At 37.9% G+C, this 21,630-nt stretch overlaps 2 protein-coding genes across 3 annotated transcripts; one reads left to right on the forward strand and one right to left on the reverse strand.

Annotated features, from left to right (window-relative positions):
• The first annotated feature begins 322 nt into the window (after positions 1-322).
• LOC110442009 lies at positions 323-13,951 on the forward strand. Of its 2 annotated transcripts, none has more exons than XM_021485400.1 (3): positions 323-1,289; positions 8,992-9,151; positions 12,845-13,951. In XM_021485400.1, the coding sequence occupies exons 1-3, from the start codon at positions 492-494 to the stop codon at positions 13,114-13,116; spliced, it is 1,230 nt and encodes a 409-aa protein (XP_021341075.1). In that variant the 5' UTR covers positions 323-491; the 3' UTR covers positions 13,117-13,951. The 2 variants fall into 2 exon arrangements, with proteins under 2 accessions (XP_021341075.1, XP_021341076.1); XM_021485401.1 differs by having other exon boundaries at positions 12,848-13,951.
• Positions 13,952-18,336: 4,385 nt separating this feature from the next.
• On the reverse strand, positions 18,337-21,630 carry LOC110442008. The gene is made up of 3 exons (XM_021485399.1): positions 20,565-21,630; positions 19,774-19,941; positions 18,337-18,440 (listed from the first exon to the last, which is right to left on the reverse strand). Exons 1-3 carry the CDS (start codon positions 21,625-21,627, stop codon positions 18,337-18,339), a joined length of 1,335 nt encoding a protein of 444 aa, XP_021341074.1. The 5' UTR covers positions 21,628-21,630.

The raw sequence follows: 21,630 nt of genomic DNA on the forward strand, positions 1-21,630 counted from the left end.
TTTCGATACCTACATATATTATACCTACATTATCACCACTTGTAAGCTAAATATAGATCTAATACGTCACTTGAAATTGTGCATGAGCGATAACATATACTTTATAACTAAATTTATGTTTCTCACCTGATATAGTCACAATGATGAAAATGATATTAAAGGATAGTTCCCGAATTTTCTAGACGTATATGGTACTACGTACGTTCTGTCACCTGAAACCTATTGATAGTTACATGTACGTTCTATAGTTACTAGCCGTCCCTGGACGTTTCTCGCGTTTTCTCCAGTAACCGTCGTTAGTATATAAGGCGTTACACTGACCACTGAGAGTCATACTAGGTTTTGAGACTAATGAAAACACATAAAGGATCATCTACACAAGATTTACAATACCAGTCTAAACGGACCAATACCTGATATATGCCTAATATACACTGGGTTACCATTGCAATATTGATTCTAGCTGACAGGGGAGATAAACCACTGATAAAATGTTCACACTGAGAGCTGCTCCTCATCACTATCCGGACTTTTGCTGGGGTCGACGACCATCAACTTGCAGACAGACATTCACCCCAAGACAAATGCCTCGGTATACCTACCCCTGGGACAGCTGCCTTTTTCAAGACTGGACGGACACCATGCTTCTACCCCTCTTTGAGTCTATGATGAACCTTAAATCTGACAAACAGTATGGACAACACAAACGTCCTAAGGCCAAGAACTGGGTACGCAAACTGAATCTTAGAGGATATGGACCAGATGACGTCACGATCACCACCAAGGCGGGGTGTGTCCTCATCAAAGCCCGTCGCATAGAAGGGGAGGGGGACTGTTCTGACGTTTACGAGAGTAACAGATCCGTGACTATACCGGAAGGGGTCGACGTCTGCTCCATGAAAAGTCACTTCTCATCAGATGGGGTTCTTACTATCATAGCAAATGTCACAATCGAGGACGAAAATAAGGAGTCTCTGGAGGTGCCTGTGGAGATCGTGAAGGAAAAACAAAAGTCCCTACCAGCTCAGGACGGAAAAGGGGACTCAAAAGGAGACACACAGAATAGCGACGCCTTTGTGTATCCCGAGAGCGTTGGAAGCTTTATTGGGAAAGAGGACTTTGAGGTTGTTGAGCCTGAAAGGACAAATACCGACGGTGACCTTAACCTTCGGGGAACTGATCTCACAATTGACTTCGACCAATCTCTAACTGAAAATGGAGATGCAGGTCTGTGTCCTAATGAAGAACTTGAGATCCACCACGAGGATGTGGAGACACATGTCGAGGAGGCGGTGGAGAAGTGTGAGGAGGATGGGAAGAGTGTAATCGACGAGACACAGAAGGCGTTCAAACTCTCCTTCAACAAAGACCAGCTCGCCGGCGATGACGTCAAAGTGCTAGTCAAGGATAACTGTTTACTGGTCAAGTCCCAGAGTAAGACGTGTGAGGATGGGGTATCGCGATCAGTGTATTACGCCACACAACACACGTTACCAGACGACATTGACGTCAGCAAACTCTCGTGCTCAAAGAGATCTGACGGAGAGTTTCTTGTCACAGCTCCATATATAAGGAGTTAGGCTTCGTGATGAACCAAATCCAAAGAGACAAGTACACACCTCCATGTGTATGATAAACTTTGAAAGATGTTCACAGCATAATTAATGAATAGAGGAGAGTGATAATAACATGTGATTCTTAGATTCTATCTTGTGTTTTTTGAAAAGAATTTGTAATTAAAGGCGGATAAGCGTAATTTTTGTATGGAATTATATTATTTTTGGTGTGTCTTACTTGCCATTGGTTAAACAATTTCTGTGTGAAAGGAAATCCGCTTGAACTGTAGTTTGGGATAATATGATGAGAATATTTAATTTTTGTATTTTAATCAAACATTGATTATTAACAGAACAGGCTTACATAAAACCTTTGTATGCAATAGATTTTTTTAATATGATACAAGTTTTCTTCGGAAAAACCCTTGTTTTTTTCTTCGCTTAAAAATATTACTGACATAGTATAATGGGACACATATATATTTATTTAAATGAGTTAATTGAATTAGGCATTTGTAAAAGGTTGTGCAATATGTAACTTTCATAAACCTATAGGTATCGTGCGCTTGGTAATGAATTGAATTGAAATTGTATCGAATGATTAAGTTTTGTCTAAATGTAGTATACAATATTTGTTTTTAAAGTTTCCTAATATTTACATGACTCTGCATGCTGTTTCAAGTGAAAAGTAATTGTTTTCTGTCGAATGATAGACTGATCGTTGATATTCATTATAACATTGTAACTTCGTTAATCATTGCAGTTTGTTTCTGTTATAAAGCCATATATTATACTATTGAGTATTAGTCCTTGTTTGTGTTATAACAACACAGTCAATAAAAAAATAAATTTTTTTAATAATGCCTTCGTTTTGATATCTATTATAAAAGTATTCTGTGTACGCTAAGACAATACATATACTTGTCACACGATGATGTGGTGGATGTATATTTCTCCCACAGCCACTTCAGGTTTCCTCACTCCCGACTCGTAGGATAAACCTGCTAAGAGTTGGTAAACAGTTTTGTTTACACACTAGTGGGAAACACCCTGGACGGGATTTCATTTGTCAATCTACCAATTATGCCGTCAGAAAACAGTGCATTGTGACTTCATTTTCCCTTGTGACGTCATAGTACAGCAACTGATTCCCAGCTCGGAAACAGGAACAATGTATTCCCAAGAAAAAACACACATGGGTTAAATGATAATTTTTGAACGTTTTGGGAAAAAAGCTCTAGTTAGATAAACCTCGTGTCTTTACATTCTTAGAACGTTTACCAACTCGAGTTAAATGTAAACACGATAACCAACCATCAATCGTTGGGGAACCTCTATTTGTCATACGATGCTGTCACGAACGTATACTTTAAATCATTCGTTTTCTCATCCTGGGATTACATAGACAGTTAAACTTTACTAGGAACATCTCCTAACCTTTTTCACATATGGAACAGTTGTCACTATTCATGACAAGTGATAAACACTTGGATGCGGTCGGCAAATCTTTCACGTGAATTTCACCTGAAACGAGCTTATACATGAAATTCATTTATTCAACACTTTTTGGTTAGTGCCTGATATGATTACATCTAACATCATAGGATCAGTTCAAGCTCCCAATCATATTAGAAATATCTAAACCTTTTGTCACATTGTCTCTGCTTGTTTAAATTGACTTTAACGTATCGTCCGATATCTGCTACATACCCCCAAGAACGGATCTTTATCCATTTGCACTCACCATGTTAAACGATAACAGACAAACAAAATATTTGAAATTTTACATGGAATAATCCTGCATTAAGTCAAGTAATGTTTATCAGTAAATATGATATATATATAAAGAACAAATATGGTTGCATTTGTTATACGTTATAAACTATTACCACACGTCTATGTCTCACGTGGCGGATATAGCTCGCATTTTGGTTTACACACAAACTATTTCTGACATACAAAACGACGGTTACTGTAGGGATGCTGGAAGCTCCAGCGCGTCTACGCTTCCAGTAGGTGGTATGTTGTCATATATCACAGTAATGTACACTTAATCAATAGTTAATGTCAAGTCACCAAAATAAAGTCTTTATTCTCTTTTCAAGTGATAATTGTGGCATAAATGTTTACATTGTAATGGGAGCCCATTGTATCTAGGACGATTATTTACTAGAGTATGTCCAGATGTGACAAAATATTCAATATAAAATATGTATCCTTATACGTAAATAGATAAAACATAACCGTATATCAAAAAATGTCAGTCGTATAAATGGACTGTCACCATGATGACGAAATACAAGAATAGCCTGGTATACAGAATACCTACATTATCACTACATGTTAGCTAAATATAGATCTTATACGTCACTTGAAATTGTACATGAGCGATAACATATACTTATAACTAAATTTATGTTTCTCACCTGGTATAGCCACAATGATGAAATGATATTAATGGTTAGTTCCCGAATTATCTAGACGTATATGGTACTACGTACGTTCTGTCACCTGAAACCTATTTATAGTAACATGTACGTTCTATAATTACTAGCCGTCCCTGGAAGTTTCTCGCGTTTTCTCCAGTAACCGTCGTTAGTATATAAGGCGTTACACTGACCACTGAGAGTCATACTAGATTTTGAGACTAATGCAAACACATAAAGGATCATCTACACAAGATTTACAATACCAGTCTTAACGGACCAATACCTGATATATACCTAATATACACTGGGTTACCATTGCAATATTGATTCTAGCTGACAGGGGAGATAAACCCCTGATAAAATGTTCACACTGAGAGCTGCTCCTCATCACTACCCGGACTTTTGCTGGGGTCGACGACCATCAACTTGTAGGCAGACCTTCACCCCAAGTCAAATGCCTCTGCACACGTACCCCGGGGACAGCCGACTGTTACAAGACTTGACGGACACCATGCTACTCCCCCTATTTGAGTCTATGATGAACCTGAAATCTGAAAAACAGTATGGACAACACAAACGTCACAAGGCCAAGAACTGGGTACACAAACTGAATCTTAGTGGATATGAAGCAGATGACGTCACGATTACCACCGATGCGGGGTGTGTCCTCGTCAAAGCCCGTCGCATAGAAGGGGAGGGGGACTGTTCTGACGTTTACGAGAGTAACAGATCTGTGACTATACCGGAAGGAGTCGACGTCTGCTCCATGAAAAGTCACTTCTCATCAGATGGTGTTCTTACTATCATAGCAAATGTCATAATCAAGGACGAAAATAAGGAGTCTCTGGAGGTGCCTGTGGAGATCGTGAAGGACAAACAAAAGTCCCTACCAGCCCAGGACGGAAAGGGGGACTCAAAAAGAGACACACAGAATAGCGACGCCTTTGTGTATCCCGAGAGCGTTGGAAGCTTTATTGGGAAAGAGGACTTTGAGGTTGTTGAGCCTGAAAGGACAAATACCGACGGTGACCTTAACCCTCGGGGAACTGATCTCACAATTGACTTCGACCAATCTCTAACTGAAAATTGAGATGCAGGTCTGAGTCCTAATGAAGAACTTGAGATCCACCACGAGGATGTGGAGACACATGTCGAGGAGGCGGTGGAGAAGTGTGAGGAGGATGGGAAGAGTGTAATCGACGAGACACAGAAGGCGTTCAAACTGTCCTTCAACAAAGACCAGCTCGCCGGCGATGACGTCAAAGTGCTAGTCAAGGATAACTGTTTACTGGTCAAGTCCCAGAGTAAGACGTGTGAGGGTGGGGTATCGCGATCAGTGTATTACGCCACACAACACACGTTACCAGACGACATTGACGTCAGCAAACTCTCGTGCTCAAAGACATCTGACGGAGAGTTTCTTGTCACAGCTCCATATATAAGGAGTTAGGCTTCGTGATGAAACCAAATCCAAAGAGACAAGTACACACCTCCATGTGTATGATAAACGTTGAAAGATGTTCACAGCTTAATTAATGAATAGAGGAGAGTGATAATAACATGTGATTCTTAGGTTCTATCATGTGTTTTGAAAAGAATTTGTAATTGAAGGCGGATAAGCGTAATTTTTGTATGGAATTATATTATTTTTAGTGTGTCTTACTTGCCATTGGTTAAACAATTTCTGTGTGAAAGGAAATCCGCTTGAACTGTATTTTGGGATAATATGATGAGAATATTTAATTTTTGTATTTTAATCAAACATTGATTATTAACAGAACAGGCTTACATAAAACCTTTGTATGCAATAGATTTTTTTAATATGATACAAGTTTTCTTCGGAAAAACCCTTGTTTTTTTCTTCGCTTAAAAATATTACTGACATAGTATAATGGGACACATATATATTTATTTAAATGAGTTAATTGAATTAGGCATTTGTAAAAGGTTGTGCAATATGTAACTTTCATAAACCTATAGGTATCGTGCGCTTGGTAATGAACTGAATTGAAATTGTATCGAATGATTAAGTTTTGTCTAAATGTAGTATACAATATTTGTTTTTTTTAGAGTTTCCTAATATTTACATGACTCTGAATGTTGTTTCAAGTGAAAAGTAAATGTTTTCTGTCGAATGATAGACTGATCGTTGATATTCATTATAACATTGTAACTTCATTAATCATTGCAGTTTGTTTCTGTTATAAAGTCATATATTACACTATTGTGTATTAGTCCTTGTTTGTGTTATAACAACACAGTCAATAAAAAATCAAAAAATCTTAATAATGCCTTCGTTTTGATATCTATTATAAAAGTATTCTGTGTACGCTAAGACAATACATATACTTGTCACACGATGATGTGGTGGATGTATATTTCTCCCACAGCCACTACAGGTTTCCTCACTCCCGACTCAAAGGATAAACCTGCTAGGAGTTGGTAAACAGTTTTGGTTACACACTAGTTGGTAACACCCTGGACGGGATTTCATTTGTCAATCTTCTAATTATGCCGTCAAGGAACATTGCATTGTGACTTCATCTTCCCTTGTGACGTCATAGCACAGCAATTGTTTCCCAGATCGGAAACAGGAACAATGTATTCCCAAGAAAAACCACACATTGGTTAATGGATAAATTTTGAATGTTTTACGAGAAAAACTCTAGTTAGATAAACCTCGTGTCTTCATATTCTTAAAACGTTTACCAACTCGAGTTAAATGTAAACATGATAACCAGCCACCAATCGTTGGGGAACCTCTATTTGTCATACGATGCTGTCACGAACGTATACTTTAAATCATTCGTTTTCTCATCTTGGGATTACGTAGGCAGTTAAACTTTACTAGGAACAGTTCCTAACCTTTTTCACATATGGAACAGTTGTCACTATTCATGACAAGTGATAAACATTTGGATGCGGTCGGCAAATCTTTCACGTGAATTTCACCTGAAACGAGCTTATATATGAAATTCATTTAAATAACACTTTTTGGTTAGTGCCTGATATGATTTACATCTAACATCATAGGATCAGTTCAAGCTCCCAATCTTATCAGAAATATCTAAACCTTTTGTCACATTGTCTCTGCTTGTTTAAATTGACTTTAACGTTTCGTCCGATATCTGCTACATAACCCCCAGAACGTATCTTTATCCATTTGCACTCACCATGTAAAACGATAACAGACAAACAAAATATTTGAAATTTTACATGGAATAATCCTGCACTTAGTAAATTAATGTTTATCAGTAAATATGATATATATATAAAGAACAAATATGGTTGCATTTGTTATACGTTATAAACTATTACCACACGTCTATATCTCACGTGGCGGATATAGCTCGCATTTTGGTTTACACACAAACTATTTCTGACACACAAAACGACGGTTACTGTAGGGATACTGGAAGCTCCAGCGCGTCTACGTTTCCAGTAGGTGGTATGTTGTCATATATCACATTAATGTACACTTAATCAATAGTTAATGTCAAGTCACCAAAATAAAGTCTTTATTCTCTTTTCAAGTGATAATTGTGGCATAAATGTTTACATTGTAATGGGAGCCCATTGTATCTAGGACGATTATTTACTAGAGTATGTCCAGATGTGACAAAATATTCAATATAAAATATGTATCCTTATACGTAAATAGATAAAACATAACCGTATATCAAGAAGTGTCAATCGTATAAATGGACTGTCACCATGATGACGAAATACAAGAATAGCCCGGTATACAGAATACCTACATTATCACTACATGTTAGCTAAATATAGATCTTATACGTCACTTGAAATTGTGCGTGAGCGATAACATATACTTTATAACTAAATTTATGTTTCTCACCTGGTATAGCCACAATGATGAAAATGGTATTAAAGGATAGTTCCCGAATCATCTAGACGTATATGGTACTACGTACGTTCTGTCACCTGAAACCTATTTATAGTAACATGTATGTTCTATAGTTACTAGCCGTCCCTGGAAGTTTCTCGCGTTTTCTCAGTAACCGTCGTTAGTATATAAGGCGTTACACTGATCACTGAGAGTCATACTAGGTTTTGAGACTAATGCAAACACATAAAGGATCAACTACACAAGATTTACAATACCAGTCTAAACGGACCAATACCTGATATATCCCTAATATACACTGGGTTACCATTGCAATATTGATTCTAGCTGACAGGGGAGATAAACCACTGATAAAATGTTCACACTGAGAGCTGCTCCTCATCACTATCCGGACTTTTGCTGGGGTCGACGACCATCAACTTGCAGACAGACATTCACCCCAAGGCAAATGCCTCGGTAAACCTACCCCGGGGACAGCCGCCTGTTACAAGACTTGACGGACACCATGCTACTCCCCCTATTTGAGTCTTTGATGAACCTGAAATCTGAAAAACAGTATGGACAACACAAACGTCACAAGGCCAAGAACTGGGTACACAAACTGAATCTTAGTAGATATGGACCAGATGACGTCACGATTACCACCGATGCAGGGTGTGTCCTCGTCAAAGCCCGTCGCATAGAAGGGGAGGGGGACTGTTCTGACGTTTACGAGAGTAACAGATCCGTGACTATACCGGAAGGAGTCGACGTCTGCTCCATGAAAAGTCACTTCTCATCAGATGGGGTTCTTACTATCATAGCAAATGTCACAATCAAGGACGAAAATAAGGAGTCTCTGGAGGTGCCTGTGGAGATCGTGAAGGACAAACAAAAGTCCCTACCAGCCCAGGACGGAAAGGGGGACTCCAAAGGAGACACACAGAATAGCGACGCCTTTGTGTATCCCGAGAGCGTTGGAAGCTTTATTGGGAAAGAGGACTTTGAGGTTGTTGAGCCTGAAAGGACAAATACCGACGGTGACCTTAACCCTCGGGGAACTGATCTCACAATTGACTTCGACCAATCTCTAACCGAAAATGGAGATGCAGGTTTGAGTCCTTATGAAGAACTTGAGATCGACCACGATGATGTCGAGGAGGCAGTGGAGAAGTGTGAGGAGGATGGGAAGAGTGTAATCGACGAGACACAGAAGGCGTTCAAACTGTCCTTCAACAAAGACCAGCTCGCCGGCGATGACGTCAAAGTGCTAGTCAAGGATAACTGTTTACTGGTCAAGTCCCAGAGTAAGACGTGTGAGGGTGGGGTATCGCGATCAGTGTATTACGCCACACAACACACGTTACCAGACGACATTGACGTCAGCAAACTCTCGTGCTCAAAGAGATCTGACGGAGAGTTTCTTGTCACAGCTCCATATATAAGGAGTTAGGCTTCGTGATGAAACCAAATCCAAAGAGACAAGTACACACCTCCATGTGTATGATAAACTTTGAAAGATGTTCACAGCTTAATTAATGAATAGAGGAGAGTGATAATAGCATGTGATTCTTAGATTCTATCTTGTGTTTTTAAAAGAATTTGTAATTGAAGGCGGAAAAGCGTAATTTTTGTATGGAATTACATTATTTTTGGTGTGTCTTACTTGCCATTGGTTAAACAATTTCTGTGTGAAAGGAAATCCGCTTGAACTGTATTTTGGGAAAATATGATGAGAATATTTAATTTTTGTATTTTAATCAAACATTGATTATTAACAGAACAGGCTTACATAAAACCTTTGTATGCAATAGCTTTCTTTTAATACGATACAAGTTTTCTTCGGAGAAACCCTTGGATTTTTCTTCGCTTAAAAATATTACTGACATAGTATAATGGGACACATATATATTTATTTAAATGAGTTAATTGAATTAGGCTTTTGTAAAAGGTTGTGCAATATGTAACTGTCATAAACCTATAGGTATCGTGCGCTTGGTAATGAATTGAATTGAAATTGTATCGAATGATTTAGTTTTGTCTAAATGTAGTATACAATATTTGTTTTTTAAAGTTTCCTAATATTTACATGACTCTGCATGTTGTTTCAAGTGAAAAGTAATTGTTTTCTGTCGAATGATAGACTGATCGTTGATATTCATTATAACATTGTAACTTCATTAATCATTGCAGTTTGTTTCTGTTATAAAGTCATATATTACACTATTGTGTATTAGTCCTTGTTTGTGTTATAACAACACAGTCAATAAAAAATCAAAAAATCTTAATAATGCCTTCGTTTTGATATCTATTATAAAAGTATTCTGTGTACGCTAAGACAATACATATACTTGTCACACGATGATGTGGTGGATGTATATTTCTCCCACAGCCACTTCAGGTTTCCTCACTCCCGACTCGTAGGATAAACCTGCTAGGAGTTGGTAAACAGTTTTGGTTACACACTAGTGGGTAACACCCTGGACGGGATTTCATTTGTCAATCTACTAATTATGCCGTCAGAAAACAGTGCATTGTGACTTCATCTTCCCTTGTGACGTCATAGCAGAAACAGGAACAATGTATTCCCAAGAAAAACCACACATGGGTTAATGGATAAATTTGAACGTTTTAGGAGAAAAACTCTAGTTAGATAAACCTCGTGTCTTCATATTCTTAAAACGTTTACCAACTCGAGTTAAATGTAAACATGATAACCAACCATCAATCGTTGGGGAACCTCTATTTGTCATACGATGCTGTCACGAACGTATACTTTAAATCATTCGTTTTCTCATCCTGGGATTACGTAGGCAGTTTAACTTTTCTAGGAAAATTTCCTAACCTTTTTCACATATGGAACAATTGTCACGATTCATGACAAGTGATAAACATTTGGATGCGGTCGGCAAATCTTTCACGTGAATTTCACCTGAAACGAGCTTATATATGAAATTCATTTATGTAACACTATTTGGTTAGTGCCTGCTATGATTTACATCTAACATCATAGGATCAGTTCAAGCTTCCAATCATATCAGAAATATCTAAACCTTTAGTCACATTGTCTCTGCTTGTTTAAATTGACTTCAACGTTTCGTCCGATATCTGCTACATACCCCCCAGAACGTATCTTTATCCATTTGCACTCACCATGTAAAACGATAACAGACAAACAAAATATTTGAAATTTTACATGGACTAATCCTGCATTAAGTAAATTAATGTTTATCAGTAAATATGATATGCATATAAAGAACAAATATGGTTGCATTTGTTATACGTTTAAACTATTACCACACGTCTATATCTCACGTGGCGGATATAGCTCGCATTTTGGTTTATACACAAACTATTTCTGACACACAAAACGACGGTTACTGTAGGGATACTGGAAGCTCCAGCGCCTCTACGTTTCCAGTAGGTGGTATGTTGTCATATATCACAGTAATGTACACTTAATCAATAGTTAATGTCACGTCACCAAAATAAAGTCTTTATTCTCTTTTCAAGTGATAATTGTGGCATAAATGTTTACATTGTAATGGGAACCCATTGTATCTAGGACGATTATTTACTAGAGTATGTCCAGATGTGACAAAATATTCAATATAAAATATGTATCCTTATACGTAAATAGATAAAACATAACCGTATATCAAAAAATGTCAATCGTATAAATGGACTGTCACCATGATGACGAAATACAAGAATAGCCCGGTATACAGAATACCTACATTATCACTACATGTTAGCTAAATATAGATCTTATACGTCACTTGAAATTGTACATGAGCGATAACATATACTTATAACTAAATTTATGTTTCTCACCTGGTATAGCCACAATGATGAAATGATATTAATGGTTAGTTCCCGAATTATCTAGACGTATATGGTACTACGTACGTTCTGTCACCTGAAACCTATTTATAGTAACATGTACGTTCTATAATTACTAGCCGTCCCTGGAAGTTTCTCGCGTTTTCTCCAGTAACCGTCGTTAGTATATAAGGCGTTACACTGACCACTGAGAGTCATACTAGATTTTGAGACTAATGCAAACACATAAAGGATCATCTACACAAGATTTACAATACCAGTCTTAACGGACCAATACCTGATATATACCTAATATACACTGGGTTACCATTGCAATATTGATTCTAGCTGACAGGGGAGATAAACCCCTGATAAAATGTTCACACTGAGAGCTGCTCCTCATCACTACCCGGACTTTTGCTGGGGTCGACGACCATCAACTTGTAGGCAGACCTTCACCCCAAGTCAAATGCCTCTGCACACGTACCCCGGGGACAGCCGACTGTTACAAGACTTGACGGACACCATGCTACTCCCCCTATTTGAGTCTATGATGAACCTGAAATCTGAAAAACAGTATGGACAACACAAACGTCACAAGGCCAAGAACTGGGTACACAAACTGAATCTTAGTGGATATGAAGCAGATGACGTCACGATTACCACCGATGCGGGGTGTGTCCTCGTCAAAGCCCGTCGCATAGAAGGGGAGGGGGACTGTTCTGACGTTTACGAGAGTAACAGATCTGTGACTATACCGGAAGGAGTCGACGTCTGCTCCATGAAAAGTCACTTCTCATCAGATGGTGTTCTTACTATCATAGCAAATGTCATAATCAAGGACGAAAATAAGGAGTCTCTGGAGGTGCCTGTGGAGATCGTGAAGGACAAACAAAAGTCCCTACCAGCCCAGGACGGAAAGAGGGACTCAAAAAGAGACACACAGAATAGCGACGCCTTTGTATATCCCGAGAGCGTTGGAAGCTTTATTGGGAAAGAGGACTTTGAGGTTGTTGAGCCTGAAAGGACAAATACCGACGGTGACCTTAACCCTCGGGGAACTGATCTCACAATTGACTTCGACCAATCTCTAACTGAAAATTGAGATGCAGGTCTGAATCCTAATGAAGAACTTTAGATCCACCACGAGGATGTGGAGGCACATGTCGAGGAGGAAGTGGAGAAGTGTGAGGAGGATGGGAAGAGTGTAATCGACGAGACACAGAAAGCGTTCAAACTCTCCTTCAACAAAGACCAGCTCGCCGGCGATGACGTCAAAGTGCTAGTCAAGGATAACTGTTTACTGGTCAAGTCCCAGAGTAAGACGTGTGAGGGTGGGGTATCGCGATCAGTGTATTACGCCACACAACACACGTTACCAGACGACATTGACGTCAGCAAACTCTCGTGCTCAAAGAGATCTGACGGAGAGTTTCTTGTCACAGCTCCATATATAAGGAGTTAGGCTTCGTGATGAAACCAAATCCAAAGAGACAAGTACACACCTCCATGTGTATGATAAACTTTGAAAGATGTTCACAGCTTAATTAATGAATAGAGGAGAGTGATAATAGCATGTGATTCTTAGATTCTATCTTGTGTTTTTAAAAGAATTTGTAATTGAAGGCGGAAAAGCGTAATTTTTGTATGGAATTACATTATTTTTGGTGTGTCTTACTTGCCATTGGTTAAACAATTTCTGTGTGAAAGGAAATCCGCTTGAACTGTATTTTGGGAAAATATGATGAGAATATTTAATTTTTGTATTTTAATCAAACATTGATTATTAACAGAACAGGCTTACATAAAACCTTTGTATGCAATAGCTTTCTTTTAATACGATACAAGTTTTCTTCGGAGAAACCCTTGGATTTTTCTTCGCTTAAAAATATTACTGACATAGTATAATGGGACACATATATATTTATTTAAATGAGTTAATTGAATTAGGCATTTGTAAAAGGTTGTGCAATATGTAACTGTCATAAACCTATAGGTATCGTGCGCTTGGTAATGAATTGAATTGAAATTGTATCGAATGATTTAGTTTTGTCTAAATGTAGTATACAATATTTGTTTTTTAAAGTTTCCTAATATTTACATGACTCTGCATGTTGTTTCAAGTGAAAAGTAATTGTTTTCTGTCGAATGATAGACTGATCGTTGATATTCATTATAACATTGTAACTTCATTAATCATTGCAGTTTGTTTCTGTTATAAAGTCATATATTACACTATTGTGTATTAGTCCTTGTTTGTGTTATAACAACACAGTCAATAAAAAATCAAAAAATCTTAATAATGCCTTCGTTTTGATATCTATTATAAAAGTATTCTGTGTACGCTAAGACAATACATATACTTGTCACACGATGATGTGGTGGATGAATATTTCTCCCACAGCCACTTCAGGTTTCCTCACTCCCGACTCGTAGGATAAACCTGCTAGGAGTTGGTAAACAGTTTTGGTTACACACTAGTGGGTAACACCCTGGACGGGATTTCATTTGTCAATCTACTAATTATGCCGTCAGAAAACAGTGCATTGTGACTTCATCTTCCCTTGTGACGTCATAGTACAGCAACTGATTCCCAGATCGGAAACAGGAACAATGTATTCCCAAGGAAAACCACACATGGGTTAATGGATAAATTTTGAACGTTTTAGGAGAAAAACTCTAGTTAGATAAACCTCGTGTCTTCATATTCTTAAAACGTTTACCAACTCGAGTTAAATGTAAACATGATAACCAACCATCAATCGTTGGGGAACCTCTATTTGTTATACGATGCTGTCACGAACGTATACTTTAAATCATTCGTTTTCTCATCCTGGGATTACGTAGGCAGTTTAACTTTTCTAGGAAAATTTCCTAACCTTTTTCACATGTGGAACAATTGTCAAGATTCTTGACAAGTGATAAACATTTGGATGCCGTCGACCACATTATATTCAAATATCATCTGTCAGATTGTTGTTCAGTGTAAATACTTTCATTTCTTTTGTAGAACTTCTTAATAAACCTACCAACTAAAAGCGCGGTTATGAAAGCTAAAACTATTACACGTGGATGTTCTCCAATATGAAACTACTAAGGTCTTTACGACTTTTTGTTGGATAATTCGGGGACAAATAGTGACATGATTTCAATTGAAAACTTTGATGAAAACTTCAATATGGTTTCCGTATGAGATATATCGTCCAACGGAAATCATAGAAAACATAATATTGTTCCTGTAAATAAATTAGTTCTACTACCAGATTGTCAAACATTATATTTAAAGAACCCCCCCCCCCCCCCAAAAAAAAACACACACACACACACCCGGAAAGATAACATGAACTTTTCATTATTGTTTTGAACGAAAACATAAGGATTGAAAAGCATTATCTGAACAGTTTACAATGGTTCTTAGCGTTGTTGGTTGTATAAGGTACGTACTTTCTTTTCTTCAAATTAAAATGCCAACCAAATATTATACCCGCCCTCATACTCGCTCTCACATTGTCTTATTGTCATGTCTATCCACTCTCACCAACACTAACACATAAACAGCAGGTTAAGTCAATGAGTCGGGAATAAGGAAACCTATAGTGGTTGTGGAAATAATGTAAGCGAATATATTCATAATAGGTATGTAAATATGCGCTCAAGCTTACAGTGAAATGTGCCCATTTGATATTATACACATCCAAACCCTCTTTTACACGCATTCACTATTCCTCTCGCTCACATCTAACGTATGGAGTAAATCATACAATGATAAAGTCAATATAAACACAACACATATGTAAATAAAACAGTATTTCTACAATAAAGTCCACGACTTAACGTTATAAGAAAATATTCCGTATTGTCTTTCGGATAGGCCGAACACTACTAGCTACCATGCATATATAATTACATCTCTCACTTCTTCACAGCTTAGTTAACTGTTATAAATATGAAGCCGTTCAAGCTTCCGCGAGATAACTGTTCGATGACAGCCATTGTTTGATTCCTTCAACATCTAGAACCATGGAACATATTTTGTTTGTTGCCAACTGCGTTCATATTACCGTATACGCCCTCAAAATGAAGGTCAATCCGTAAATATATATTGCTGAGTTATTTACAGGCACTTCAAATGAAACACTAGTTACATTGCTATGATAATTATAGGCCACTTTCACTGACACTGCATGAACATTGCTATAAATAGTCACATGCTTATCTAAATTTAAATTTACTTTATATTCCAGCCACGATTTTGCATTTGACGAAACTTCAACACTTGGATAGGAGATAACGTAAATTCCGCCCTGAGTTCATCATCGGTCATATTGTTGAAGTGAGCTCCCGTAAGTTGTCTGTCCCTGCAGCGAATAGCCACTGTATCAAGTCCAATTTTGGTCAGGTATCGGTAAAGTTCACTTGAGTCCAAGGATTCGAACAGCTGGCGCCACAAGGATATCTGAACACCAATGTTCTCTACAAAACATATTTGTAGTAATTGATATCTGTAAACTTTTATTGGAAATGGCAAACTAGTTTAGGAGGCAGACAAATGTTCTTTTCAACAAAGGGCTATAACCTCTCTTTAAAAGAGTCAGAATGAAAAATACTACTTGAACGCACAACGTCAGGGTGAAGTTACGATATCTTTAAACTTTCTTTGAAATCGACCCAGTAGATAAAGAGGAGTTGTCAGGACAAGGATTTGAACAAAGGGCCATGACTCCGAAAAAAGGGTCAGAATAAAGAAAAAATACCTCTATGCACAACTTCAGGTAAAATTTATCATATCTGGAAATTATGTTGAAACCGGTCTATAGCTTTAGAAGGAGTTGTCCGGACAAAACGTTTCAAGATATTTTCAACAAAGGGCCATAACTTCGTAAAAAATCGTCAGAATGAGAAAATAGTCCTTGATGCACAGCATCAGATGGTAGTTATCATATCTGAAAACTTTCGTTGAAATTGGCCTCGTAGATTTGGAGGAGTTGTCGGACAAGGATTTTTAAACAAAGGACAATAACTTTGTATAAAAGGGTCAGTAGAAAAAAATAAAACGTGGATGCACAAATGTAGGTACTAGTTATCATATCTGGAAAATTTCGTTGAAATCGGTCCATAACTTTAGAAGTAGTTGTCCGGACAAAAAGGTTTAAGATTTTTTCAAAATAGGGCCATAACTTCGTAAAAAAAATGGTCAGAATGACAAAATAATACCAGGATGCACAACTCCATGTGGTAGTTATCATATCTAGAATCTTTCATTGAAATAGATGCATTACTATAGAAGGATTTGTCCGAACAAACTACTAGCCTGGATTGGACGCATTAATTGTTCTCAGACAGGTTTCAGTTCCATCTGGACAGTAGTACATGTAACAGCCGTTCCAAAGCGTACAACCGCGGGGGTACGCCGCGTTTGAGAGCGTTTGTAATGTAACTCTCTGGAGCGGCATTACAGCTTGCCAGATTCACGTGTTGCGACTGATTTCCTGACTCAGAAGAATGTGGGTGTATTAATTTGCCAAGATTTCACTTCTAGAACAGCATTCCCTAGCATGTTGTGAACTGGCCCCGGATACAACTCCGATTTGTTGAACGCAAATAAATGGGTGTTTTTGTTTTTTTAATATGAAACGTGTCTTTTATTTTTCTGAAACAAACTGTTGCTGTAGGTTTTGAAGATATTGATATGCATTTGAATATGACTTTTTACCTATGCACAGTTTTCCCCCGCTAGTATATAATTTGTCTTTGCTTTACAATATCAACACCACCGCCATCAAACGAACTTATTTCAACATTACCTGTATAAACACAACACATAATAATACATGCAGCAATATTCAGGAATCTTAAAAATAAACAAATCCTGTCGTGTTATTTTAAAATTGGTAACTTTTTTTTGAATCCAAATATATTTGTTCTCTATTAGAAATTGCCCAATATGTAGCGTAGATAAACCTTCAAACCAAAAAGACACTATCGGCATTACACCTCATAGTTGTAAGTCGTGAGGTTGTGCTTCCGAGGGAGAATATGATTTATACCTTAATTATTTTGATATAGACATGAAGGACATTTTTAGCACAATTTATTCATAGCAAGATATTCTGTATATAATCCATACCGTTTACGCACAATTGTGAGTGGAGAACATGAATGATTAGTTCGTGTACGTATAGACGAACGGCTAGGCAAAAGTTCAGAAGATATTTTTTCACTTATGTTCCATAAAACATTTTTTTGATTAGTTTTTCTATATCATTTCTTATCTTATAAAAAATATCCATTTATTTAAGAGACATAGGTATCATAAATGTATTTGATTGTTAAATTTCATAATTGTCAAGTTATTGAAAGACTGCTTTTGTTTCCTGGAAAAATGTGTATAAGTGAGTGATCAGCTACATGGTGATGTATACGCACAATTAACATTTTTAGCCGTCGTATAAACACAGAGGACCTGATATCATGGAATCGTGCGAATACAGAACACTTATTATAAGTTGATATACGGATAGAAGGAAACACTTGGTAGATATATGTATACATTACAGAATCAAAGTTTTCAGTTTTTCGGAAATATGTGTATCAGTGATTTATGTAGACACATTACGTCATTAAGGAACTGACCTGATCCTTCCCTTTTTCTTTCGATATTGTTTCTCCCAGAGTTTGTGTCTGTTTATCCATCCGGTGATTTCGGTCTCATCCTCGCCATGCTTTTTCTTGGTGAACATTGAGGGGAAGAAGAATAAGAAGTAGGGGGCGTTTTCTTGGAATTTGTCACTGAAAAGAAGACGCAAGAGATATAAATTATTGTATATGTGACAGGTACATCTAGCAACAGAACAAAAACAAAGCGTCAATAAACAAGGATAAGTTGGTATACATTGTCGAAAGAAAAGATCACAAACTTATTGGAAAGTCAATATTTGGGATGAAGGGTATTTAATGCTTTTAAAAGGGAAATACTAAGTTTTAATATATATATCACATTCCAGTTTTAGTGTCTCATACACAATGTATATTATACACTTATTGTCCTTGTTGTAGGGAAACAAGATGATTTGTTTCTCCGAAATTGATCGTGTTTCACGATTGCAAATCCCGAATCAGATGATAATTTGAGGAGAAACGAAGAATCGTGTTTCCCTACCATAAGGACAATAACAATTCAATTATTCCGAAATAAAACAATAATTCAATAGTAGAGATGAAGCCTCATTGTTGTTGTTGTCCTCTGCTTCAGTCATTCTGAACTCTTTTGTGGTGATTCTTGCCTTTTTTTTGTAATTTTTACAGAGGTTCCGAATAAGGGGAATATGATTGGGGAAACTCGAGCACGTGAGGGCGACTTGATGTTTCATTACCCCGTTATTACCCCGTCATGTGACCGTATATAATAGCTGGGAAATATGCATGTAATTTATGTCACTTACAAAGACAGACGTCGGGTTTGGTTTTATATTGTTTAACGGCCTATTAGCAGCTTAGGTCATTAAGGGACGTGCCTCCATGTGTGTTGTGTGTGCGTGCTTTTCTAGTGTGTGTGCAGGAGACAGGGTATGATGGTGTATTTGCCTCCTTGTGATTGCTCGGATCTGATGCCGACTTGACGGTGCTATCTCACTGAAATATCATGCCGAAGGCACCCAGCACATCATTCCGCCCAGTCATATTATACTGACAACGGGTGAACCAGTTGTTGCCATCCCCCTTAATGCTGAACGCTAATCACATTAGTCGCTTCTTACCATACATGCAGTGGGTACCAGCAGGTGTATTATTTTCTCGATCCCCGACCTACAGGGATGAGGACCTGATGTAATGGAATCGTGCAATTTTCACAGTGTAAGTTTTCAGTTATTTCATAGTTTATATCATTTTATGAGTAAAACTATGACACGAAAACTTCGTTAGTTGCTCGATAACAAGCTTATAAAATGTTTTACAGCTGAAGACGCACAACCATCATGCACATATTTGGTGTGTCAGCTTTCTAAATCACTGTTCTTGTTTTATCAAATTAGGTAACTGAATTGACAGATGTACAGTGATCCGTCTAGCTCTTTGTCTCTGACGCATGTTGCCTTTAAAGAGCAGATTTGTTTTTACTTACCTGCGTCCGCTAGGTTTTTATCAATACCGTTTCTCCCTGAATTTGAGTATCCCCGGTCATCTTGTCTTTCTCGTCTCATCCCCGACATCTCTTTTTTAGGCGGAAGTGGAGGAGGAGAGGTAGGACCAGGAGGGGACGAAAGAGGAGGAGTAATCGGCGAGTTTTTCACTAAAAGGGTATTTACGAGACATATACTTTATTGTATCTATACATATATATATTGCATTGTATAATCAATCTCAATACAGTAAACTTTAGCACCAGTACAGAAGGATGAAATCAGATCTCATTTTTAACGATAGTAGTAATTGACAGAAACAGAGTAGCTAATCCACGCCATCAAACTATTTTCATTTAACAATTAATATTTCACACCACTTTCCAATTTCAATAAAACAATAAACTCTACATTATTGGATTGCATCACGATACTAAGAACACAGATAGTGCACGGCCAAGTAAGCACACTGAACTCAATATTTCAACATTAACCTTTTAGGTACACTGAGAAAAATAACTGACAGGATGGAATGTAAGAGCAACGCATGTTTTTGTTGCAAGTTCAATGTGGTGTATCTTCAAAGAACAGTTCATATGTGGTTAAAAGGACTAGACAAATGAAAACGAAATGGTTCTGAAAGCTTGATCAAGAAACAGTCAACAGGCAAAAGTTTCCATCAGGACTAATTACTTCACACACATATATCAAGGACCCAATGGTGTTTACACACTTACCTACAGAACCAAAAAGGATACTCACCAAACTGCACACACACCGTACAAACACTTACCTACTTTTCCTCTGAGTGGTCTCGGAGGGGGCGTCTCTATCTCGTCATACACTATGAAAGTAGATTTCGGTGTCTTCAGAAAGTCCATGTACACTGTCCCGTCAATGTCCCCCTCGCTAACGTCTTTCTGCGAGAAATTCCTGGCCATTAACAGTTCATAGTCGTCGTCATCCTGTGTGTTTAATGATATTCTCACATTAAGATCTCTGGCAGTCGGACTATTGAGAGGAATCATGACGAGCGTCCGTTGACATTGATATTTTGTATTGTTCGCCACAGATTCAGGGGGTTTGTAGTGACCAATAATGTAGTCCTGTTCTATACGCCTTTTGATTGCAACGGTGCCTTCGAATATTCTTGAATGCTCAACTGCCTCTTTTATGTTGGTTGTCACTAGTTTTGGGCCGCTTTCTTTCTTGAATGTGACGTACTGGGGCAGAGGGAATCTACTGGTGACCTCCTGCAGAGTGTAATCGGTGTTGTCGGGTATCCGACGGAACCTCCATTTGTTACTATATTTCAGTATTATTTCTGTCCTTCTTGAACAGTTTGGTCGATCTACTAGGTAACACACGAGATCCTTACAGGAGACTATTCCAGTGAGTTCCAGTACGGATCCGACTGGAACGCTCACTTTGTTCTTGTCTGTAAACGAGACTAAAACTTTTACGTACCTCGGGCAATCTCTAAGCATTTCACTGACCCCGCAATAGATCTTTTCACCCTCTTTGTGGAATATGTTGACCACGCCCTTGTACCTGAGAGGGATTGTAAGTTCCTCTGTTTTCTCTATGTACCCGTGCTCGTCTTCACGGATTGCACGTAGTTCATTGTTAGCTCGACTCTGGTAGTCTACACAACATGCCACCACTTTCAGTATTACTTTGACGGAATCGATTTTGATGAGATCATTTTGCGAAAACGATTCAGATTCTTTATTACCGTAAATGCCCTCCTCAACCTTCACAAGCAACGGTAGATTGAATTCCTTTTTGAGTGCAACGTCTTTAATACAATATGTGTTATCCGACCATGTTAATGAAGGTGATCTACCTGCCTCCATGGC

This window comes from Mizuhopecten yessoensis, unplaced genomic scaffold (assembly GCF_002113885.1).
Source record: "Mizuhopecten yessoensis strain PY_sf001 unplaced genomic scaffold, ASM211388v2 scaffold716189, whole genome shotgun sequence".
Classification (NCBI taxonomy): domain Eukaryota; kingdom Metazoa; phylum Mollusca; class Bivalvia; order Pectinida; family Pectinidae; genus Mizuhopecten; species Mizuhopecten yessoensis.